This window comes from Anopheles bellator, chromosome 1 (assembly GCF_943735745.2).
Source record: "Anopheles bellator chromosome 1, idAnoBellAS_SP24_06.2, whole genome shotgun sequence".
NCBI classification, from domain to species: domain Eukaryota; kingdom Metazoa; phylum Arthropoda; class Insecta; order Diptera; family Culicidae; genus Anopheles; species Anopheles bellator.
This window is the reverse complement of record NC_071285.1, coordinates 39,045,177-39,070,356: the sequence shown is the minus strand read 5'-3', so window position 1 is coordinate 39,070,356 and position 25,180 is coordinate 39,045,177. Positions and strand designations below refer to the sequence as shown.

At 49.0% G+C, this 25,180-nt stretch overlaps 3 protein-coding genes across 3 annotated transcripts; 1 reads left to right on the top strand and 2 right to left on the bottom strand.

Annotated features, from left to right (window-relative positions):
* Positions 1–240: 240 nt before the first annotated feature.
* Positions 241–4,596, bottom strand: LOC131215554 (uncharacterized). Its single transcript, XM_058209945.1, has 2 exons — positions 4,546–4,596; positions 241–4,455 (listed from the first exon to the last, which is right to left on the bottom strand). Exons 1-2 carry the CDS (start codon positions 4,594–4,596, stop codon positions 241–243), a joined length of 4,266 nt encoding a protein of 1,421 aa, XP_058065928.1.
* Positions 4,597–5,448: 852 nt separating this feature from the next.
* Positions 5,449–15,101, bottom strand: LOC131206469 (tyrosine-protein phosphatase non-receptor type 4). The gene is made up of 10 exons (XM_058199030.1): positions 15,055–15,101; positions 10,024–10,861; positions 9,749–9,957; positions 9,519–9,671; positions 9,276–9,430; positions 8,857–9,192; positions 8,088–8,728; positions 7,378–8,005; positions 7,125–7,302; positions 5,449–7,051 (listed from the first exon to the last, which is right to left on the bottom strand). The coding sequence occupies exons 2-10, from the start codon at positions 10,727–10,729 to the stop codon at positions 6,773–6,775; spliced, it is 3,285 nt and encodes a 1,094-aa protein (XP_058055013.1). The 5' UTR covers positions 10,730–10,861; positions 15,055–15,101; the 3' UTR covers positions 5,449–6,772.
* A 1,462-nt stretch (positions 15,102–16,563) lies between these two features.
* LOC131206512 (AP-2 complex subunit mu) lies at positions 16,564–20,711 on the top strand. The gene is made up of 6 exons (XM_058199090.1): positions 16,564–16,679; positions 17,094–17,431; positions 17,502–17,664; positions 17,736–18,465; positions 18,533–18,671; positions 18,761–20,711. The coding sequence occupies exons 2-6, from the start codon at positions 17,255–17,257 to the stop codon at positions 18,866–18,868; spliced, it is 1,317 nt and encodes a 438-aa protein (XP_058055073.1). The 5' UTR covers positions 16,564–16,679; positions 17,094–17,254; the 3' UTR covers positions 18,869–20,711.
* Positions 20,712–25,180: the final 4,469 nt, after the last annotated feature.

The window sequence follows — 25,180 nt, the reverse complement described above, 5'->3', positions numbered from 1 at the left end:
AAATTTCTACGCATACTCCTAATACCACAAAGCATAAAACCTAAACACATCTAGTATGCGCTGATAACCCCCAACATTCTACGGCCACATTCATATGCGAAGCGAGTCTATAAACAAGTTCTTATTGTTACGCTATTCTAGTATCACATTCAAGGAAGCATCATTCGGCGCTTTCGTATCGTTCAGCGACGACTGCAGCAGATCGGGGGTCAAATCTTCCTGGGACGTCACACTGGCGGCTCACGGTGGTTCCGCAAGCACCTCTGACATGGTAACGTCCTCGCCGGATCCAAAAAATGAATCCATTTCCGACGTTAACCCGACTCCGTTGCACTGTTTCTGGTCACCGACACCAATCGACGATGGGACGGGCAACAGGTTGTGGTAGCAACCATTGTCCACGACATTAACTGCATTAACCGACAGCAACTGCAGCTCCGACGAAACACAGCTCCCGTGGTTTTGTGATGGAATGGCCGCTTGCAACGATCGGTGCCGTGGCGACACCCGATGCGGTGGTAATCGGTCAGTCAGTTTAAGAATTTTTGGCTGTAGCAATTGCTGCTGCTGCTGATAGCTATAGAAATTGTCCACTTTGGAGAGATTGTTCGCAAACATTGCTGGTCGGATGATGGGTTGCTGAACGATGTGAATCGGGGTACTCTCATTTCCGCCTGCAACGGTCCGTTCCAAGATATCCGGCGCCGGCGGTTCTCTGGGGTCTACGATCATTACATCGGAATTAACGCTTTCACAGGTACGCTGGTCCATCAACTGCAACCCGTCCGTTCCTGACCACTGTGAACCGATGAGCGGTTCGTGCTCGTCCTCGTGTTCTTCCTCGATTTCGTCTTCCTCATCCGCTTCCTCCGAATGTTCGACTTCATCGTCGTGACCATCCGGAACCGTCTGTTGCCGTCCTCCGGTATCGCGGTCGTGCTTCGCCTGGTGTGCCTGGTATTTCGACTCGCTTATTGACACGAACGCACACATCGCACACTTATAGAGCAGGGAGGACGCTAACTCTTCGTGGCTGCGCTCCAGATGCCTCCGATAGGTCGTGCTCTGGATGCACGTATAGTCACAGTGGCTGCACTGATACAGGTGCGCCCCTTTCGTGTTGTGGCGCATCTTGTGGCGCCGGAAGGCGTTGTGCTCGTTGGTGGTGTACTCGCAGTGATCGCACTTGAACCGTTTCTCTTCCGAGTGTTTGGCCGAATGCTTGTTGAGTTGATAACGTGTCTCAAACAGCAACCCGCAAATCGTACATCGATATTTGCCCGTCGCATTTGGTGCCACCGTCGCCGGGTGTTTCGCTTCGACGTGCAAACGCAGTTGGCGGGGACTGGTAAATAGTTGCGGGCAGTTAACACACTTCACCTGCGACAGAGCCTGCTGCGACTCGCTAGCGCCAGTGGAGACGGATTTTTTGCTCCGTTTCTTCGGTGGCTTCTCTGCGCCACTGTCCGTGCCCTCGTCATCTCCGAGTGCCACCGATGAAGGGTCACGGTGGGAACGGCGATGGTTACGAAGTTGTTTGTTGTTTTTGAATGCTTTCGCACAGACACCACATTTGAAGTTGCGCTCATCCGAGTGGATTAGCATGTGTGTGTTGAGGAGCCGCGCCAGGACGGGCGTCTTGAAGCTGCACAACTGGCAGGCGTGCAATTCCATGTCGATCCCGTGCTGGCGCCACAGATGCGTGTGCAGTGTGGTCCAATTGCGGAACTCGTGGGAACCACACTCGGGGCAAACGTTGCCGTTCGGTGCGTCACCTGCGTGACACTTGCGGTGATAGTCGAGGCAGTCCTGTTGCCGGAATCGGGCACCACAATCGGTCTGGTCGCAGCTGTAACCTTCCTCATTAGGCGTTAGGTTGGTGTACAGTTTCCGCAGTTTCGTAATGCCCGTTTGCTTCGCTCCCTTTGGGCGTCCGCGAGGTCGACCGTACAGTCGCGGCCTTGATCTATCGCTTGACCGTTCCGGCGGATTACGTTTGTGGCCGACCTCAAGAGCAGAGCTGATGGGAGAATCGGTGGAATTGGTTTGGACCTCGGATGTCGTTGTTTCGTCTACATGGTTTCCTTTAGGTGCTGTAACTGAGTCAACCACTTGTACCAGGGCGCTTCCGACGTCATTTTCCCTTTCGCCCGCTCTTTTCTCCTCCTCTTTCTTTCCTTTCAGCATTTTCTCCGTGGGCGGAACGAGATCCGCCACGACAAGTACATCTTGCGAAAGTGACGACGAACTGATGGAATCTCCTGGCGGCCACCTGTCGGTGACTGGTTTTGCGCTTGTGCCCGTAGCGTATACATCCGTCGGTTGTATGGCCGGTTGCAAATGTATGAGATCGTTGGGGAAACCGTCCGACTGGAAATCGTCACCATCCGTGGCGTAGTCATCGATCGCTGTTTCGTTACCTTCACTGCTAACAATGTTGCTTGCATCAGCCGAATTCTGCTTGGCCTCACTCGAGAAGGGATGCTCGGTGAAGGTACAGTCTTCGTTCAGCACTTCATAACGCCCGCAGTAGCCGCTGAGGGTTCCATCGGGCACCTCATCATCACCACCATTGCTGTTCAGAATGTCCGCAAATTGTGCGGGTTGTGATTCACTCCCATCCGATTGCTCCGGCCTCCGTCCATCATCACTGATGATTGATGGAACTAAATTTTGCAACTGCAGCTCATCGTACGTCATCAGATTAACCTCGTCGACCGATTTCAGGTGAATGGTCGGTTGCTTGAGGACGCTTATGTTTTTGATGAAAATTTTACTCTTCTGCGAACCAGCGGTAGGGCCAACGCAAGATTCTTGGTCACTGAACCCGCTTGCCGTGGAATAGATAGTACCTTCTGGGAGCTGATTTTGGACTGATGTGTTGAATGTAACAGCCAGCTCAGGACCAAGACTTGCCTGGGCCGAAATTAGACTGCACGAAGGTTCATAATGCTGTGTCACCGGAGGCATGATTTGTGACATCGGAATAATTGTGGCAGGTGCCATACTGCAAGCTGCTGCCGCTACCGACACTGGCGGTGGTGGAGTTGAGGTGCACACGACACTTTCGCAGCTGCTCGCACGACTACATTCCAAGACATCAGTGTACACTGTCTGTGAGCCTGTGGCTGCTGCTGCATCCGGTCTCATTGACGAAGAACCACCATCCATTGAAGAGATGGGATTTCGCAGTATATCAACGTTTTTAATATATATTCTATTGGCTCTCGGTACCACGGGCACCGTTGCAGGTGCTTCGTTTGCGGTACTCATTGTCTCGATCGGAGGTGACGCATTAATGTTGGGACTGTCGCGACCAGCAGCAGCGTTCATGAAACTTCGATATTTCGTGGTACCGCTCGTTAGAAGCATATTTTCCGAAGAAGGTGCAAAGTTTGCACTCTGCAGAAGGGAAACGTTGCGGATGAAAATTTTACTTCCCCCACTCGTTGCTCCTGGCTCTGGCTGGGGATATAGCGTGTCCAGCCCTGGTTGATGGTGCGAAAGCGACTCGCAGGAGGGTGCTGAAAACGGCTGACAATCTCCAGCTGTTCCCGGTTGCTGCGAAAGATCTGCAGTTGATTGCTGCGGCAACGGTGGTGGCAAACGATCGCTACTCACCGACTGATGACCACCGTGCCCGTGCGTTTCTTGCGCGATGACGCCCGGGTTCTTGAGCAGCTGAACGTCTTTGATGTAGATGCGACTCATGTTTGATGAGGTTTCAGATGCCATTGTTGTTGCTGTTGTAGCCGACGATGTTTGCACCGGTTGAACGGAGGGAACGGAATGATTTCCTTCGTAAACCGTTTGACGGCCACGGCTCATCAGCATTTCCACTTCGTTTCTAGCCATTTCGTGGTCCTCTAGCAAGTGTAACTCTAGCACCGGGCACTTGTAAAACTTATTCTCGCAAACGGGACAATCGAAGCTAGCGCGAAGCATCCTAGCAACCGTCGTGTCGTGATGCTCCTGCTTATGCTCCAGTAGCCGCGCATCGGTAAGGGTAGCGAACGGGCAGTAATCGCATCGCAGAATTAACGGTTCACCGATCGGAGCAATGTCGACTACATCGTTCAAATAGCTTCCGATCACATCCGGCAGCTGGTTCGTGGGAGCGCTTGCTGGCAGCACTTGCGGTACAATCGAACGCAGATCGGCTATCTCGCTTTTGATTACTTCCGATCGATCTTCGCACTTGATTTCGTTGGCATTACGGGACCGGTGCCGGACCGTTTCCTGCTGGTACTGCTGGTTGATTTGGGTGGGGATTTTTACAAATATGCTCGGCAGAATCACGTCATTCGGTCCACTGGAGGTGCCGGAAGCCCCCACACAGCTCTGCGACGACGGCTGAGAGAAGGCCGCAAAGAAGGGCGACGACGGTGCGTAAGTGAGGGCGTTGGGCGAACCGGGAGCATCATGTACCGGGGAGCCAAGGTGGTTCGCAGACAACTGGATGAACGAAGGATTCAAAATAAATTCGATATTTCAATAAAGTGCTGCAAAGAAAATGCACTTTGCACCCGACGGCTCATTGCTTACCATCGAATCAAAGCCGAGGCTCTCACTGCATTGCAGATGGAATATATCCATCTTTGCGTGCAACTAAACGGTCACAATATTTACAAATTATCGACTCGCAGCGTCTAACGAACGCTGCAAAGGATCCGATATATTTTCCGCGACACTTTTAGAGACACACAAGTTCCATTTCTGGTTGAGCAACGGACCATGTTTATCTTGGGCAAAAATATTGTAAACAAAACAATCGAGTTTCATTGCCAATGTCATCGAATATGTCAAAATGAATGGCCGAGGGGCTCTCCAATGGTATTTCGTTAGAGTGCTAAATTGTACATTTTGTATGTTTTCGTTTCGTTTCGATACCAAATTAATGTTTATTTCGTTTGAATAAGGAGATCAGAGAAAGGCAGACCAAATACTCAAATAGCAAACTTATTGTGTTCGTGCTAAGGCTTAATTTGACGTCAAATTTGGGATGGGTTGAAATTTTTGTCGTGGAATTTGCATGCATTTGAGTTTTTGAACTAAACTATAATCCAATACAAATATGAAAAGAAACGTATTCCAAAGTGATTAATTATACCAATAATACTTTTTACTTTTGATCAGCTGATCAGTGCTTCGGAAGGTTGACATTTGTGCTTACATCGAAAGATTTGAATATTTGAATTACAGTCGAGCATCGCCAAAAGAGACGTTGATTCCGCCTCGTAAGGTACAGCGAAAATTGTATCTTGATAAGAACACACAAGACTTTAAGAAAGCTTTGTGACGGCATTAGATTGTGATTGCATAAATATAAGATTAAGATTTCTTTCGGATTCAGTAGTCATCAACAACAAAGAAAATCTCATCAACTGCTGGTGTTAAAACACATCGTTTCGTAAAGTTGATAATATTTTCGCCGATTTCATATCGGTAATGATTAAAACGGGATCACTCGCCTATTACACAGCATATACTTTCACGAGGCTCCAAGGCCCGTTCCTGTTTCCCCTAGCCGTTGAGAGAAGATGAACTGATGATACTACAATAATTTGTTTCTTTCCTTCGAACGAACAGATGTAGCAGAGCGCAATGATATTTATGATAATCGATCGATGCACTTCGAGTTCGTTTTTTTCTACTTGTGCGAACGGTCTGCTGTTGTACTAACTCTTCTGGCAAATTCGGTCGTCACTCTTCTGCCCAACACCGAAGCTGTTTTGTGACGTCGAGTTAAGACGGTGCCGTATGCTATAAAGATATCGGGACGAATCGCACCAACGGAAGAAACCGTATGGCCAAAAACGTTGTTTCGTTTCCCTCCTTCGCTTGAGAAACATCTAACACAACCCTCGTACTATATCGCACCCACTGGCGATTTAACGCGAATAATCTATTTCACTAACGCGACGAATATATTGCATTTATACTCCGCTTTATCGGTACATTGCCTTTTACACCGAATAATATGCGTGTTATGAGAATTGCAGAAAATTTGTCTCTTAAAAGCTAATCGTGGCCTCTACAACTTGTACCAGAGGGTTCATTAATGTTAATCTCGGGTGTATAGGGTGAGTGTGTGTACGTTTCCCGCTCCCGCATATCATCCTGGGATTTTAAATAGGAATTAAAGAATGAACGATGATATAGAAAACGCTTTACTACGCTTCAACTTTGCGGTGTGCAGCAAGAGAGAGTTTGAAATAAACTTATTACGTGTGATGAACGGTATTTGTGGCATCCTGCTCAAGCTCAACAGCACATGGAAGGAAGCTGACGAATTGATTGAACCTACACGAAACAGTGAAATCCTGTTCGGGGCACTGTACCTCGGACGTTTATGCGTATCTTAGCCTAGAAACTAATTCGAACATCCGCATCGGCATTGATCGATTTGTTCGTTTATTCTTTTCCCTGCTGCTAGAAGTCACTTCTTTCCCACTGGCCACCCGGGTCGCCCTGTTTTTGCCTGAAGTATACTGTTTATCATCACAATTTCATGCTTCTTAGTTCTGCGACGAGTAGGTACCCAGAAAGGGGGTGCTTATAGTTAACGAAATTCTACTGAAAACTCCCGTTCGGTTGGTGGCGATTATTGTTGTCACACATTAAATGGTTCGAACTTACAGAATTCTGGGAAGTGTGATACATTCGTAAAATGATGAATGAAATAAATTAATACCGCTTACGATAATGTTGTTGCTAAAGGCACCTCTCTCTCATTCTCTTTCAAACACGCACAGCTCCTATAACGGGGTTCTTAATACCGCAGGCGCTGGTGGTCTCCGTCCTCACCGTCGTTTGTCGGTGTTGTGACGGCATCGGCGGCTAGCGGAGACTTCGTGTCGCTGTCTGCTGGTGTATCGAGGGCAGTTTCCTCCGGTGAAGCCATGCTTGGAATTGACTTTGGTAGCCGTGCAGCGGCAACTGGTGACGATGGGGCCACGGGAGATGAAGTAACATCCCCTCTGGTGTCCACCTTGGTAGCCTGCTGTAGATACGCCGCGCAAATGCACTCGCAAACAAACCGATACTGGCCCTGATGGATCGCAATAATGGATTATCGAATCTTAAGACACGACCGTAGCATTTTGCGCCTATAAAACACTTACCACATTTTGCACCATGCATGGCCGTTGATCACGCATCGCTTGCACAATATCCAGCGGATAGATAGGTTCTCGTGCCTCCATCAGCGCTAGCGCGGTGTCCATCAGTATGAGAACTCCGGTTCGTCCAATTCCCGCCGAACAGTGCACGATGATGGGTGGATTCGAGGCGCTAATGTACCTAATAGGACATTGGATTCGAAACAAGAAATCAACATTGTTTCCTACTGTGATAGCCACTCGATGATGGACTCACTGGTGCACCGACGTTGAGGAAGGCATATCGCTCGGGCTTTCGTCACTGTCCGTGTGCAACACTCGACGCTCCGAGTTGTCTAGTCCGCCATTCTCATCCACACTGCGCAGCTTCACGTTCTTCAGGCACGCCTCAATCTCTCGCGGAAGCGTCGTCTCACGGGCCGATCGCACCCGTTCGGTGAACTGCAGAAACAAGTTCGGATCGGCCGGGACGCCGTGGTCGGGCCAGGCTTGGTACTGCATGTGATGTATCAAACGCCGTTCGTTCGTTCGATCGTCCGTCAGCACGAGATCGCGAAATACGAAGCTTCCGGTTTCGTCAGCTTTCTCCGTTAGGCAGGTGATGGACAGGCCAGCAGACGGGACGAGCGGATCGTCGTCTGCCGAGGGCCAATACTGATGACACTTGGTCCGGCCGCTTTCCTTCACCGTGGTCAGCATCACCACCAGGTGGCTGCTTTCCTGCTGCACCATGCGCCAGAAATCATTGACAGTTGTCGGTAGCGGACCCTGCGTTGCGATGTACCGATTGGTAGTCCTAGCCGGCGGGATCTCCATGTTGACGTAGTTCGCATTGATATAATCGCCTCCCTCCGCATGCTGGAGTACCACACGCGTGCAATCATCTGTCAAAAGAAGGCGCGTTACCTTTGTTGCCGAAGGAGGCACCCGGTGGTGTTGCCCGATCCTGTCGGGCTCTCTACTTACACGGTGATATGTCACGATAACGGTTTTTCGGCATGTTCTCTGTCTTGCGTGCTTCGGTGATGGCCAGCTCTGGGTTCTTTCGGTAGAGCTGCTCATACTGCGCGAGTAGGGCACCGGAAGCGAGACCGTCGCGTAGCAGTAGCAACGACTGTGTAAACAGCTGATCACCGTTCAACACTCGACCGAGGTCACTCTCTTCCGGCACGTACTCATAGAGCGGTTCCTCCTCCGGGTAATCGATTAAGGCATTCGGTTTGAGGGTCAGCAGTAGCTCACCGCCCTGATGCTCGCGAGACGCCCGAATCAAACTGACCACCTGTTCGTACATCATCGAGCCAACATCACGCCCGTTGATGCGAACCACCTGATCGCCTTCACAGACACGTGGCGTACTCTTGTCGGCCGGTGTGTGTGGGGCAACCCGCGACACAACGATGGGAAGCCCAAGATCGACACCGCCCTTAACGTTGAACCCAAACCGACCTTGTTCGTCCGCTGTCAGGTGGATCGTCACGAGTCCGCCTTCGTCCATCAGTTGCGCACCGTTTTCGGCGGTGGAACCATTGATTCCACTGTAAGCGGGCGGAGAATCATACAACGGCATCGAAGCTCGGGTGGCACAGTGTTCGATGAACGTTGGTCTGCTAGGGGCAAAAGAATATGACAAAAATCAGCGAGAAGCGAAGCTACGGTTAATTTCCGAAACGCGATCTTAGGTGAGCTTTAACGGATTTATCGAATTTAACATCGTCTGAAGGTCTTCACTTACTCGTCACTTTGCTGCTCCCAGGCCTTCCGCGGTATCGAGGGCGTCTTGGAGGTAACCTTGTCGTACGTGCGTGTGCCCTTCGTGATGGACAACAGCGTGAGCTGATTCTTGTTGACACCGCCACCAGTCGTATTCACCCCTCCATTCTGACTGCCGGCTTCGATGCACGATCCGCTGCCACTGCCGTCAGCGCCGTTGCCATTAAGCTGTGGTGAGTGCGGCTGCGAGATGGTAAGTAACCGTTTACTAGGTGACCGGATGAAAATTTTGGCCACCTTGCCCCGCTGTCGGCTCTCCGTCACGGCCTGCAGTTCGGTCCGACCCGAGTAATGGAATCTGTTGGTTACGAAGGATTACGAGAAGAAGCACAACTATGAGTGTTGATCGGAGCATTCAGCAGTGGAGACTAAACAACGCACTTGGAGCGTAGTGTTAGCGGCAGGAAGGATCGCGGCGAGCGATGTGGTTTCTTTAGCCGGAAGAACGAATGGTGCTCCACGCAAGCCTTCCACAGCAGCTTGGCGTTCCGATGCGAACCCATGCTAAACCCGAGCAGTGTGTCGTAGTGTTCGGACTGGAGGGAAGGAAAACAACAATGCAACGTGAGGGGAACTATACAAAAAACCACAGCTATTGGTATCAAATGAATCAAATGAACGCACCGGTTCCCTTGCTAGTTGGATGAAGAAATCCTTTCGCTTGAATGACACTTTGACCACCTTCGACCACGAGAACGTGTTGATGCGCGTCCCGTTCTGATAAACCAGCAAACCGACCGACGAAACACCGAGCGCCAGCTCTTTTCCTGAAGAATCCTGAAAAGAAAAAAAAACGATGGTTATTTTATCAATCTGACGCCATGAGCGATGCGTTCTGCTATCTGGCCACTTACGGTTGCCCGGTGAAAGTCGATTCCGTACAGTTCGAGCCGTTTGGCGTGATCGAGATAATTGAACTCCGCGTCGGCCGGTAGTTGGCCACGGTGTAGCTTGTGCAGTTCGCATATGCGATGTTCCGCTTCCTCAGTCTGCTCGGGCAGTAGCTGCAGCTCGCTAAGGTAACCGGGCGTGTGCTCCAGCGGATTGTAATCGCCAAGCTCAGCTGAACGGTGGGAAATTAATTATTTGTTAGTCACAAAGTTGAAAAAGCTGCATTTGATCTCATTACCCTGAACGGTGTAGCTGGACAACAGGCAGGCAGTGTTCAGGCCAACGATCAATCGCCCCTGATAGACGTCCCGGCGGATCTGCAGGTAGAACTGGTAGCGTGTGTACTCTTCCTGCAACCGGCTCGGATCGGTCACGTAGAACTTGACACGAAACAGGAGCAAAGGAACGTACGGATGGCCACCACCGCTCTCTCCGTGACCATTACTACCACCCCTGATCATGGCCAACCGACGGCCACTAGAACGTACACCATTCAGCTGCTTCCGGAACGGTTTGTTAGGATCCAACCATCTTACGGGATGCCGTCCCGAAGGAAAGCTGGCAGTGATTGCTCCGGCTGTCGTCGTAGCGGCGCCGGCCGCACTTGCTCCGCCAATACTGCTGCTGCTCGAGCCGGACGCATCCTTATGGCTGTGGCCGCTGCTACCATTGCTAAGCGTCAATCCGGCCACCGGAAGCTCACCGTCGGCGGCGCATGGAAACTGCAGCCCGAAGTAGTCCCGCTCGGACAGCTCCACATGCTGGTAGACCAGCTCGAGTAGCTCGCCGCCCTTGGCGCGCTTGTCCAGGTGAAACGTGTGCGTACTTTCATCGAGGAAAAGTACGGTCACCGGCTTGGTTTGCGCTTTCCTGTCACGAGCCAGCTCGGCGCTCCTTACTTTATACGTGCCACTAAAACCACCGAACCGGACCCGCTCAAGCATCGCTGGCCATCATCCTTTTATGCGAAACCCAGCTGCACCAGTGAGGAATGATTATCGGAGTTTGGAGCTGGATGTGCCGCACGGTTTCTTACTTCAGTTGCAGGTGATCGTTATCGTAATCGTGGCGGGATTCTGATGAAAAACGCACAAGAAGACGAATCAATTAATAAGAAGAAGAACCTGCAGTCAATCGAACAATCGTCACGCTCCCCATCAGCACATGATGTCATATTATAGCGATACAAATTGGCGGATCTTCTACGAAGCCAAAGCTTGCACATAACGAGCGCTGTGTGCTACCTGGTCAGCTTCTTCTTTCAGCTGATAAGATTAAAAGTGCCCTACATTAAAACTGGTGGCGGAAACGATATGGTGCGTCTCGGAGACAAATGACCGCCGGAGAAAATCAATCGCGCCACTTTCTTCCATTTTAGAAAGTAGAATAGATCAAATGTACGCTGTTTCAAAGAACAATGTACGCCTTTTCGAAGTTAGTTTGTTTTTACAAATCGCAACTAGGAAGTTTGGAATCAGAAATCTACTGTAAAATGTAGGGAAAAAATTAAAGGGAAACGCCTTATCTGGATGTTCAATAATTGAGGCAGAGCTTTAGATTAAAGGGCGAAGCGTACAAACGTCTGAATCCAGTCAAAAAAGCTAGTAAATTGTGAAGATTTAGAGCTTGATAAGACCTCTCTCCCTTCCTGTGATTGGTTTTGAACATTGGATGGTTTACAATCCAAAGAGTACATCCTGTTTGGTTGGCCTATTTTTATCAATTGTATGTCATTTTTTTTAAATCATTTCACTGCTGCTTATCAATTGCCACTTTATCTATCGTTCATGTGGAAGGCTACACAGTTTAGAAATGAGATTTTACAATATTATTACATCACTCGTGGATTGCCTATAAATTCACAAATTCCGGGAAATTTAATTACCACATTGCTAGTTCAAGTTGCGCTGGCACAACCGATAGCAGCATGGCACACCAATGACAAAGTCACGACATATTGTTAACATAAATGATGGAAGATTTCAATGAACAACGTGCCCAGGTGCGTTTGTTACCTTTCGCCCTATTACCTAATTAAAGGTATTGGTTTTGGCACGAGACCACACGGGGCGGCATCTATGACATGCCCTAAAACATTGCGGAAGTGTCTAAAAGAGTGCGAAACTGGACTACGCACGAACGCACGAGCTTATATGGCGGAAGATTGGGGGTCCTCGACAATGCTCAGTAAATACTGTGTTTTGGTCAGTTGAAAAATGATTGTAACAAAGTTATTGTTTACCTTTGTTAGAGGGTCCGACAGATTAAATGTACCAAATGTTTATGTGATTTCCAAACATCGAACTCTTCGATGAACTAAGCTCTTTTCAATGGCTTGGACCTATTGTCAAACTAAAACTATCTCACCGTGGTTATTGTCAAACTAAAACTATCTCGCCGTGGTTGTTAATTGAAATAATGGTAGTCTTCTGAGAGCCTGCCACAGTCAATCCATAACTTGTTACCAACAGCGTGGGTAAACCGCTGTAACTTTCAGAGCGACTTTGTCGTTCCTGTACTCTGCGCGGTCAACTATATAGCCTCAGAAACATACATTTTACGAAATTACCTTGGAGTGTGTACAGCGTTTCGTAACATAGTAAAAAGCCTCAGAAATGTTGCCTAACTCTATCATCGATCACGAAAATTTTAGCATTTACTGTCAGCAGGTTAACGTTTGACCATTTAATTTAATTTAAAAGAAGTATTGTGAAAAATATATCCAGTAACGGGCCAAACACTCGAACTGCCGTTGATTGAGGGCCGCAAACGACCCAAAATTGTGTAAAGCATCGCTGGCAATAAAGGAGGCGCTTATGGGGTAGCAAGGAATCGAATTCGCATCGCGACTCGACACAATCGGGATGGTGGAAAAGTTGGAAATGGGCATGACGATGTTCGCCAACGATCTGCGCCTCATTCATTGCCGCCCGTGTGTCTCATATTCTTTTGTCCGTGAGTGAATACCTCCGAAGGATGCAAGGGGCATATGAATGAAATAATTAAGGTCAATTACTATCACAAGTTAATTTGTTCCCGACATTCGTTTGAGCATCCCATATGCAGCGGGCTTAAACCACAGAATCCAGGCGAGTGTACGGTCCCTTCGAGGTACGCAAACAAATATTTGCAAACACCCGTCTAAGCCGAGCGAAATTGCACCGCAATGTAAAAGAGACCACCCACAACCGCTCTATGCTGATTTTTGAATTAGATCTCAACGTTGATACGACATTTATTATAATGACCTGTTTCTGTTGAGCTTTTGATTGAGTATCTTCTACTCGGTTGAATTTTGAAGCACTGTTCACACTACTTAAGCGAGTTTTATGGTAAACGTTCGGAATAATTTAAAAAAAATCTTGTTTATGGGGGTAATTCAAGGCTCATCACGCCGCTCATTCACGATTTGCGCAGTTTTACCTAAGAAGTAGTGGTAGGTATTGGCGCTTGATGGCCATGGCACATAGTAAACATTTCGCGAAAAAAAAATCATCAACAACAGTAATCAGCAGCAGCTGAGTGGTTCCCTTTCAGTGATTAGCAAATACGGCGACACCGGAGGAACTCTTGCCCGCCTGTCCCTAAGCTTTCTCGAAGCGAATGTCAACTTCAGGCGAAGGCTGCTTAGAGGAAAGAGAGGGTGTCGCGTGGCTGAAGGTCGGGGTGGGTTGGGTTTGCCGTTGGATGGCGGGAGAATGGGGTTAAAGAATTTCAATTTAACGCCCAGCAGAACACGCTCAAGAACTGATAAGCGGTTATAGAGTACGGTCCGCTACAAATCACAAGCGATAGGACTCCATCGAAAACGACCACGCCGCCCCGAAGCGTCACCGGTAAGCTGAAGGGTAGCGATTGGTTAGAGTTACGCCAAACTGCCACGACAGACCCAGATTAAATCCATAAAATGTTATGTACAAAAAGAAGTTACAAAGCACATTATGCTTTTCAACGAAAGTTCCAATATTTAACAGTTTTGGAGCTTTTACATATACATTTAAAAACTGCACTACACGATAACATCTGCCTCGTTAGTGAGAGTTTTCCTAAAGCGGTATATTGCAATCGTCAACACGTGGGCAGCTGCAGGAAACGACCTTTTTCCATCAGACACATCTTAAATCGGCCCTCGATGGGATTGGATTAAAAGTTTCTTTGCGAGGGATTATTTGTAACGATGCCAAGAGATTACATTCTAGTACTTAGCGATCTCGCTCTCCAACGCCATTTATGCTATCGAAGATAAATTTAGACTGTCTTGGGAGGTTAGTAATTACTAAACTTTTCTCTTCGAATGATAACAGGAATTTAAAACTAAATGCTGATCCACCTACTTAATTGCCATCCCATCACGTGAATCTTGCTTACATTGTGATCGACAGCAAGATGACGTTTTGATTCTTGTTTCTAGCAACATTCCTTCCAAACGGTGGTCCAATAATCACCACTTGACGCATTCTTTCAACGCCTCGCCAGGACCCTCCCCGACATCAAAAATCGAATGAAAAACCAACGCGTTTCGTGGCCGGCATAGCGCGTAGCCGTAACCTAAACCTATTTCGAGCCGTGAATGAACAAATGGGTATAGTTTCTCGGCCGCGTGGGCAAAATCTATTTCGGTGCGATCTTTTTTCCCATTTGCATTTTTCATCATTTAGGATATGGTTGTAATATTTCTGGTTTCGCTCTCTCGGCTCCTGCTGCGGTACGTGGTACCATCATAATTCAACTCGTAGCGCCTGACGCTCCGTTGGGACGAAAATCCAACCACCGGCGGTAGTGTGGTGCGAATTCTGCGTCCTCCCGGCGCACGGCCTTTCGATAGAACAGAAAGAAGAAGGAATGTATCTGCGCTGCTGCGTGTTATGGACGCATCATCATCGTTCGCCAAACAGCGTCATTTATCAAAACCATGTCCCCTGACTGTTGGAGGATTCACGCACGCATTTTGGAACGTGTAACAACTCTTCCACCGCACACGCACGCACGGTATCCATCTTTGGGCTCCCGGCAATTTTGAGATTAGTTTTCCGCCAATTTAATCCCCCGACGGGGGGGAGGTCTACAGACGGCTTACGCTAAATGCTCCATCGGAGCTCCTCATCCACCATCGAACCAAGCGATCGATATTTGCTCCTTCTCGTAGTTAATCGCTGGTTGCTATGATTGCCGCCGGATGGAGCGGTTTGCTCGTAACGAAATTGTGTTTATTTTTCACCATCGGCAAGGATACGCCGGACGGACCAGCTCCGCTTACCGTTCTACTTACCGTTGCCTTTTCGAGTGTTGACGAAGCGGTGCGTCCGGTGCAATGTAAATAGATCGTTTTGGCCGTACGGATGGATGGAAAGCTGTGCCGAATGGCTGGACGGAAGATGCTGCGACGCGTCTCGTGTAGACCCACAAAACACGGATTTGGTACCGATTGTCAAAGGTTGTTTGTTTCTTCTTCCCTGCTAGTTATTATAGACACCGTATTCGTTGCACCTTCGAGAAATGCCACTCCTTCGCTCAAGGTGGTTGTTTTATGGTTCTGGTAGCTGATCGAACAGGTAGCCCCCTTAGCTAAACAGCGCTAAGCCTCAAACTGGAAGTTGATTCGTTTTTTTTTCCTTTACTCGTGCGGTTCTAAAATAAACTGCCGCCACCGCCACAAGTGGGTGTAGCTGATGCAATTTCAAGGGTGCACCAGCGGGACCACTGCACCAAAGCATAAACACACCACTTGCAGGTAAGTGTCACACGCGCACTAACACATTCTGATGGCTTTTTCTATCAAAACTCCAAGAAGTTTATACGCTTTCGGCAAACTGTTCCGGACAGGCACGAGCGCGACGGTAAGCAAGTGAATCGAATGCACTTTAAATAGAGAAAAAACTAAGTCAAAGAACACTGTACGAGCTACCGAGAACCGGGAGCAATAATCACGGGGCCAAATAGAGCTCTGACTCGAACGGAAACACCGGATGCGATTGTCTCATTTCCTGTGGCGGCGTATCATATTGTAATGAAGAAAGGAAACGGGGAGCCGATTGTGTGCTCAGAATTTCACTCGATTCAGAATCGAACGAGTACGCGAACAAAAGTTAGCGAAATCGGTTCTCGGAAAAGCTGAGGCTCGGGTTTGTAAGGACCGAGTAACAGGAACGGTCGCGAAAGCCAGAACGGTGCCGCCAGCACGGTCGGCGTACTACGAGATGCGGCACAATAGAACGAAGAAACACTCGCGGTCGCAGAATTGTGACGAATATGGCAGGAGCACCAACGAATGCGAATGGACCGTCGATTTCGGAACGGAAAGAACGTAAACACGAAAACTAAAATCCCTACAAGCGATTCGTGGGAAGGCACCCTTTTCTTCGCACTTCTCACTTTCTTTCGCTCTAATGTTGAATGCTGAATGACGAACTGTTGGAAATTTGACACTGCATCTGGCTGACAATTGGATGCCCTTTGGGAACGCTACATCAAAGCGCACTATGGGAAAATTGGGAAAAATCAATCCTAAACTACTTCAAAAGTGCCGGTTTCAGTTTTATTTTCCTAGAAAAATTCTGAAACCAATCTAAATTATCAATCTTCTTCGTTGTGTAGATTAAATGTTGAAAATGTTGTAAAAAGACCTTCGATTCTTCCTAAAACGAAACATGTCCGCCGATCCCTTGCAAATTCTAATCGGTTCACAAACCATCTAGGATTCGCCAACCGGTTCAACTTGAACCGGTTCAGTTTCGTGTCAATTTCAATTGGTCGAGAAATTTGGTTGTGTCATTTGTGGAAGAAATTTTCCCGTTCGCAATGCGATAATAATGTTTTCGGGTCGATAGTGCACGAAAATGGTTTAATCAGCAGGTGTTGGGAGTGAAATCGACCGGCAGAAAGCTGCAGACACAGGTAAGGATCACTGGAAAGGGTGTGGCATAGTTGAATGAAGTGATGGCGGATCCCGGATAATCGTCGCGTTGGAAGGCATTTTTGGCTTGTGCGGAGCAGAGCGAGTACGTGAATCAACTTATGCGGGTCCGTTAAGTGGATACGATTGAATAAAACGTCTCCCGCGAATATGTTGCCCGATGTAAGACGGTCGGCCGATGGCCTTTACATCTATGGCCATTGTGCCGACCACTTTTACGATATTGATTTCTACCGGACACCCTTTCTTCTGCATGTATTTCTTTTGTGTTTATGGACATATAACGCACTTTATACAGAATGGCCTTTGCCATGCTCACAGCCATTGCAAACCACGACCCTATTGTGCAGTGGGCGTATAACATATCTAACGTAATTCTTCCACTCTTGATGCAGTGCTACCAGTGATAAGCGCAAGCAATCTGCATCCGTGCGGCAGTCTGCGGGGAAGTGAAGTGCGAGAGGTTTCTCTCGTCGCGACGATCCTATCGCCAACGCGTGGAAGTGAAATTTCTATCGCACTGTTTCTGCGTGTGTGCACAAACTAAGGGACCAAAATGATCGGCGGACTGTTCGTGTACAATCACAAGGGCGAGGTGCTGATATCGCGGGTGTATCGGGACGACATTGGCCGGAATGCGGTCGACGCGTTTCGCGTGAACGTCATCCACGCCCGGCAGCAAGTGCGATCGCCGGTGACGAATATTGCTCGCACGAGCTTTTTCCACATCAAGGTATGGTGGCGGCATGTTCCGTCGGGATGTTCAGAAAAGCTTACATTTTTATTTCCCTCTCTGAACCCAGCGGGCCAACATATGGCTGGCGGCTGTCACGAAGCAAAATGTGAACGCGGCGATGGTGTTTGAGTTTCTACTGAAGATCATCGACGTGATGCAGTCGTACTTTGGCAAGATCTCCGAGGAGAATATTAAGAACAACTTTGTGCTGATCTACGAGCTGTTGGATGGTAAGATGCTGGCTTGTGTCAGAAAGTAATTCAGTTCGAGTTATTTGAATCGTTTTTTATCGTTCCGGTAGAAATTTTGGACTTTGGCTATCCGCAAAACTCAGACACGGGTGTGCTGAAGACGTTTATCACGCAGCAGGGCATCAAGACGGCAACGAAAGAGGAGCAAGCACAGATCACATCGCAGGTGACGGGACAGATCGGTTGGCGCCGGGAGGGAATCAAGTACAGGCGCAATGAACTGTTCCTCGATGTGCTCGAGTACGTGAATCTGCTGATGAGCCCGCAGGGTCAGGTACTGTCGGCACACGTAGCCGGCAAAGTCGTGATGAAGTCGTACCTGTCCGGTATGCCGGAGTGTAAGTTCGGCATTAACGATAAGATCGTAATGGAAGCGAAGGGACGCAGCGGTATCTCGGGCAACGCCGATAACGAAGCATCGCGCTCCGGCAAACCGGTTGTTGTGATCGACGACTGTCAGTTCCATCAGTGCGTGAAGCTGAGCAAGTTCGAGACCGAGCACTCGATCAGCTTCATACCGCCGGATGGTGAGTTCGAGTTGATGCGCTACCGCACGACGAAAGACATTTCGCTGCCATTCCGCGTGATCCCGCTGGTCCGTGAAGTGGGAAGAACCAAGATGGAAGTAAAAGTGGTGCTCAAGTCGAACTTCAAGCCATCCCTGCTGGGCCAGAAGATCGAAGTGAAGATCCCGACGCCACTGAATACGTCCGGTGTGCAGCTGATCTGTTTGAAGGGCAAGGCGAAGTACAAAGCTTCGGAGAATGCGATTGTCTGGAAGTATGTTCCCCGGTTTGCCGAGTTTGCGTCGTAGAGATTTTTATAATTTTACCAAAAACTCTTGCAGGATTAAGCGTATGGCTGGCATGAAGGAGACTCAGCTGTCGGCCGAAATTGAACTACTCGAGACGGATACCAAAAAGAAGTGGACGCGACCGCCAATCTCGATGAACTTTGAAGTCCCGTTTGCACCATCCGGATTCAAGGTAGGAATGCAGACTACGCATCTGCAGTACTAACAGAAGAATGTTGTACAAGTGTTGACAAAACATCTTTCACTCTCTCACTGGCACAGGTACGCTATCTGAAAGTATTTGAACCGAAACTGAACTACTCTGACCACGATGTGATCAAATGGGTGCGATACATTGGCCGCAGTGGACTGTACGAAACGCGATGCTAATCCAGCAATGTGCGAGGCATTTTATTTGGTTTTGCTCTCCTACTCTACGACCTCAAACATGGACAAACAATACTAAACGAAGTAACACGCTGGCCACAGAAGAAATGGGCTGCCAACCCCACTACTTCTCTAGCCCCCAAATCCCTCGATCAAAATCCGTCATTTGCTAGACTGTCACCGATTACTTCCGGTGGCTCCTGGAGTTTCATGCTAACGAAACATTCTCGAACGCAAAATTCTTTCCTACCGATATGGTTTCCCTCTCTTCAGGATGCGTATTAAGGTGGTGTAAAAATAAGGACAGGGCATTCAAAACTCAGAATCACGAAACATTTATATTCCTTTAATCTATACTAGAAAAATGCTCTTTCGATTTCACTCGAATTCATACTTCATTCGTTGGCCGGCGAAGTTCCAGTGGGCAAACAAAATAAGAGCGGACAGCGGGCACACAATATTAAACGATACGCCATCGTATTCTCTAATGTAATTCTGTCTGTGTGACGATGTTAGACGAAAAGAGTGACGTGTCTAGCAAGTTATGTGTTATTATCGAACCCCCACTGTTGCGTGTACTTCGCATTGGCGATTATTATCCTATAACTTAGTACGACGCAAAGGCAAAAACTGAAGTTAGCTAGAGTAATGCTTGCTTAACGTATGCACTGCTGCGGACTGCGGTGTTTCGGCAACCACTTTCCACCCATCGGTGTATGTAATCAATCGTGCCACGCGCTCCGGAAGTACATACGAAGGGGCCAATCCGCGGGCAGAGCAACAACGTCGTCAGTGTGTTCATCGCGTACGAATCTCGCACCATCGATTAAAAACTCCTATACTTGGCGTTAATGGAAGCACAATAGGCATTCGTTTGCCGCTGGTGTTGAATTATACCGAAAAGATGCCGTGCAATGTCAGTGTGTCTCCTGTGCCGTGTAAAATCGACAGCCCTGTAGCATTATTTGTAATACTGAAGTCTTCGCTTCTGTACATATTTCTCCCCAAATCGCCATTCATTCCAATGATGTTAGACTATTTTTTTTTCGACGCATTATTTGCATATATCTGAGCCGTCGATGCATGCTTCTTCTGATGCTTCTTGTTCATTAGGTATGTGACTATTAGGACAAAGTTAAAGCAACGTCCCTGGTGGTCCTTGCCTGCCACCAGATCGCTAAAAAGCGGGACTTTCTTAGCACTTCAAATTATGTTCTTAAAAATGTTTTTTTTTTAAATTAACTCCTGGTTTTGGGTAATAGCGTATCCTCTCTTGTACGCTTCAAACGCTGAATGTTCTGCTGTGCAGTTTAATTTAAAATAAGTTCTATGAGTTCGAAACCAACAATATAAACTTGACAGCCGATTATAAGCTGTGCAATGAAAATGGTAGAAAAGCATTATCGTAAAAAATATATATATATATATCATCGCCAATCATGCGACGCATTGAGCTGCACATTTCAGTCGAATAGCGTCGAACGTCTTCTTCGTTATCGACTCCTTTTTAGTGGGAATCTTCCAGTGGAGAGGTTCATTCGACTTTCAGCGCGTTTAATCGAATTAAAATTATATCGATAGAAGCATACAATAATTGAACCAACAGGCAGGCATAATGCGAATCTAGGTAAAAGCAACAACCCTTCAAATTGGCGTGCAATGGCGTGCAAAAAGCTAAAACGAATGCAACACATACCCAAATAAACGGAAACTATGCTACTCTGCTAATGTGGCCCACTGTAAGGCAAACAGTAGTGGGAAATATACTATTGACATATATATACTATTATTGCGTAAACTATTAAGATGATAAAATTAGTTGTTGAAAACAAAAGAAGTAAATCGATGAAATGCGTATATGAAACCAGGCGTCTCCATTTCATTGACTGGTCTCCGAAAGAAAAGGTGTCGCACATGACTGAAACATCCGAAATTATGCTATTTCTTAGTGGGTCCGTCGTACTTAAAGAACTTATATTAATAGAATGTTTCGTCTTTGCTCTCGAAACAATAGAGTGCTATTCTGAGTGAATCGCAAAATCTATTCGCTAGAAGAAATGAATCTTTAGTTTCTTATCGTGACCGGATCATATTAACCGTCGTGACGGTTCGTTTTAATGAAAATTGAACCGTGGCGCTGGTGGCCGCTCTGTTCGGAGACGGATCGTTGTTTCCTCTCTCTTGAGCTCCGCGCTGTGTCTGTGTTCACGTTGCATTCTCACGCACATCGATCTCTTGCACGCTGTCGGCGGCAGAGACAGGTGACGTGTGCCGTGAACACTCATACGCCCCCATCCCAGCGCTGGTGTTGGTGCCCACGGTCAGTCCAGCTGTCAGTCGTGCTGATTTTGGAGCAATGTATTTACCGTTTATCTCGACAAGCTGGTCCCGTTTGTCGGATGCGCGTTCAATCCGCAGTGTTTCAAGCACGGGAACAGGGCACCGTGTGCTGTACAGTGTATAAAAGATTGACTGGCGTTATTCGGTAATTTGCCCATTTGTTCCAACCGAGTTCCGGAGCCGTGCGCCGGCTGTGCCTTCGTTGTCGCGACCGGAGTCATGGGCCGTATGTTGCCGATTAGTTGAAATCCGCCCGATTGTATTTCGAACCCCGTTACCTGGTGCCTGGTGATGCGACAGCGATAATCGAGCTGTGGTCATGAGTGTACGGCCACAGACAACGCACGGCAGGCGCCACGCGCAAGGGGTGGCGAGAAAAAAGTGCGAAAAACTCGGTTAGTGGAGTGCGATCGGTCGGTAGGGCTCTGGTTCGATACACACCACCGCTGGCGGCCCACCACTCAGCGACACCACCACACGAAGCGAACGGGTGCTCGCGCTCTAAATAACAGTCGTCAGCCGCCGAACAGTGAGTGTCGCTAGTGTAAACGCGTGTTCCGAGAGCACGCGCGTGCTCGTGAGAGAACATTGTGCCCGCGTAACAACGCACATATTTCGCTATCGAACGTTCGAACCGCTCCGGGGGTGACCAGTTTGGCGTCTCCATCGAGCGCGAGTGGAGGGTTTGCGTGTTTTCGTTTCGCACGTTCCGTGTACCCGTCGCTAAGCTGAACGATTGTAAGATTGGCAGTGCACGGTGCATCCATCGGGTTTGGCGAAACAATAGATTAGTCCCATTCGAAGCTGGTGCGCGTGTTGCTCCTAGGGTGCAGAATTATTGACGAGCTACGGCCCCACATTCGTTAACGACCGAAACCGTGAGCTCCTGGCAAGGACGCGAGAGGCCTCTCTGCTCCACTGAAAAATGTGCCAGTCGCCCGTGAGTGTTCACGGACTCACTATAGAGCTACTAGAGCGAGTCCTTGTGAGTGCCCCACAAACAAGCTGCCCTACGTGTGTCTGTGCCATTATTTCGCGGGACAATAAGAAAAGTAGCCAAAGGAACTCCGCCGAAACGAAATCCTCGTGCTAAAAGTGTGCCCTTTTCCGAGAGATACAGATACACACAGAGAGGGAGAGAGAGAGAGAGAGAGAGAGAGAGAGTGCCAATGAGAGAAAGTATGTGTCCACATGTCGCGATCAGTGTTGCCTGCCCGCCCTCCGCCCCACCTGCCCCCGGCTTCACTCCCGGGCCGCTCCGGGGTTCCGTTGCATCCTTTCTGGTTTCCGGGGGGCCTATTTTTGGATTGTTTTGTTGTTATTGATTGGCCGCCCCGTGTGTCCGTCCGTCCGTATGTCTACGGATGTGGGGCCCGCGTGCACCAGCAACACACTGTTCCTACGTGTTTCTGCGTCCAATGGTTTACGAGTAGCAGGCTTTTTCAGGCACCGTTTTCTCGTGCTCGACGCCGACGGGTCGTCACAACAACTAGAGCGTGCGTTCGTGCGTGCGTGCGTGCGTAGTTGTTCCGTGCAGTCGGTGCAGACGCGGCGAAGTCCGCCACCGATCGGGCCCGGTTCGGTTCGTCAGTTGACTCGGGCAGCCGAGGACGTGGAAATCTCGCGCACCGTGTCCTCCCGTCACGGGCTGGTCATTTGTTGTCGTTGTTGTTATTATTGTCACTTGTTTTCCCGTGTGCGATGCGGCAAACGTCCACCGAGAGACGGCCAGTGGAAACTAGTGCAAAAAAGGACTTCAGTAACACGAACACCAACCAACCGACACGTACCTGCGACTGTTCGTCACCTTCTTGTGGGTCACCTGTAAAAGCTTTAAAGTGTGCGGCGTCCGCAAGCAGGCTAGGCAGAGATCGAAGTAGACATTGGGTAGTTTCGTTCGCTTGTTGAAGCGTCAGTTTTGTGTCTCAGCCTCCGGGTACGGTGCTTTTCCTTGCTTCTGAGTCGGGAAAATGGGCCGTTTCGGCCGTTTCGTGTCTCGCTCGCCCCCAGTTCGCCTAGCGAGCTTTCGTCTCTTTCGCTGGACTCCGGAGTCCGGTGTCCTTTTCCGGCCTACGCGGCCCACCGAACCTTCCTTTGTTTCTAACTGGCCGCTCTCTGTCGCACCAACCGATTTTCCCAGTGAAACAAGCCTAGTAGCAGCAGTAGGCTTCGCAAAACCCGCCAGTGGAGGCGCCCAGCCAGTTGTGAGCGAGTTCCGTGAGTGCGTACGAGCCCGCTGGGGGAGCCCTGAAAAGCTCACGCGCTGTGGTGTTGTTCTTTCTCGGCCCCTTCTCTCGCTCTCTCTCGCTCTCGCTCTCGCTCTCGCTGTCTATCTCTCCGGTCGCTCCTCTACTTTCCGGTAGGCGCCACACGCCATTCCTGTTGCAGCAGTGTGTTGTGATTCCAATCTCTATTCATTCTCGGCTTCAAACCTTCCTTCGCCCTTAGTCGCTTATATAAATGTGGCTGTGTGGGTATGCGTGCGTGTCTGTGTGTGGTCCACACAATCCGGTTTTGGTGTTATCGTCCGGGCACTCCGGGATGTGAGGCACGCCGAGAGCCCAAAGTTGAGCCAAAACAGTGTGCGAGAGAGTGAGAGTGATAGAGCAAAAGCGGGAAAGCGAAACAGGGAAGGAACGCGCGTGTGTGTCCGTTCCGGTGGAAAGAAGGAAAAAAAGAAAAATGATGAATTAAAGCAAAAGTTAATTTAAAGTTACGAATCTCTTAGCAGTGCGCCTGGTCGGGCAGAAGCAAACAAGTAGATAGAATTAAATAGCAAATTAAAATTAAAGTACACAAAGAAGCAAAGCTTTAGCAGGCCCCACTTTGACGAGGTATGGCGTACCAGTGAGTGAACCGGGGGGCGCCAACGCAGCAGCAGACGAACGTCACTGGTATCCTTGGACTGGGGGTTAGCGATTGGTCAACCGAAGCGCACCCAGCCCGTTCCGTTCCACGTAGCAGGTGAGTTAAACGACGAGCGCCGCGCAAAAACTGTGGCTTGCCGGCGTAGATTTTCAGCAGGTTTTCCACGTCCCCTTGGTTGTAGCTGACCGAAAAACAGAAACAGGTTTCTTTAAAAAACGCTTCGAACGCTTCGGGAAAGATTGTTTTGATAACGCACCAAATTGCGCCGTCCGAAAGGGACGGGAACCTTACGGATAATATGGTACCGTTTTGGGTTTATCGCTTTTTGCGAGCGCGGTGACGGGAGAGGGGGTGGGGGGGAGCAAAATGGCGAGAGCGGGTGGCAAGGTGCCGAGAGCAGCGAAATCATTGTCCTTCCCACGCGCGCTCGAGAGTTGTTTGCTTTCGAGCAGGTGGCAGAACGATTGTGGCGAACTCCCCCCCCGACGAACGTTCGTGTTTGTTGTTTCGGTTCCTTCCTTGCGATGGTGTGTGGGCCTCGGTAGTGGAACGCCGAGCCGTCACCGACCGCTCCTCTTGTTGCTTCGCACGTGGGAAAATTGCTGTTTCGTCCTGTTCGCTTCGGATCTGCTTTACTGGCGGACTCTAGATCCGTCATAAAAAAAACGGGGAAAACAACAACAAAAATCCCCAAAATGTGGAGCACCTTGCTCAAGGCCACACGAACGGTGGTGCTGGTGGTGGTGGTGTGCCGATTTTCGTTTCCCGGGAACGAGCAAACATTTCCTTAAACTTTGGAACCCATTTTGTTTCATTCCATTGATGGCACCTTTGGGGGGGATGCTTCCTGTGGAGCGAACGGGGCCGAAAAGAGTGCCCGATGTGGCCGCCGAGAATTTATTTGCATTTTCATCGAAATTATTCTCGGACAAAACCGGAAACGGGGAAGGGTCACGGGTCACCTGACGACGGCGGACGGGAGCGAGTGTTTCCAAGCAATTACTCACGGAAGATTCCGCCCGCCTAACGATGCATGACGCACACGGTGGCTCTCCGGGATCCGCGGATCCGCGAATTATGGAAATCTGCTTTTTGGGGAAATATACA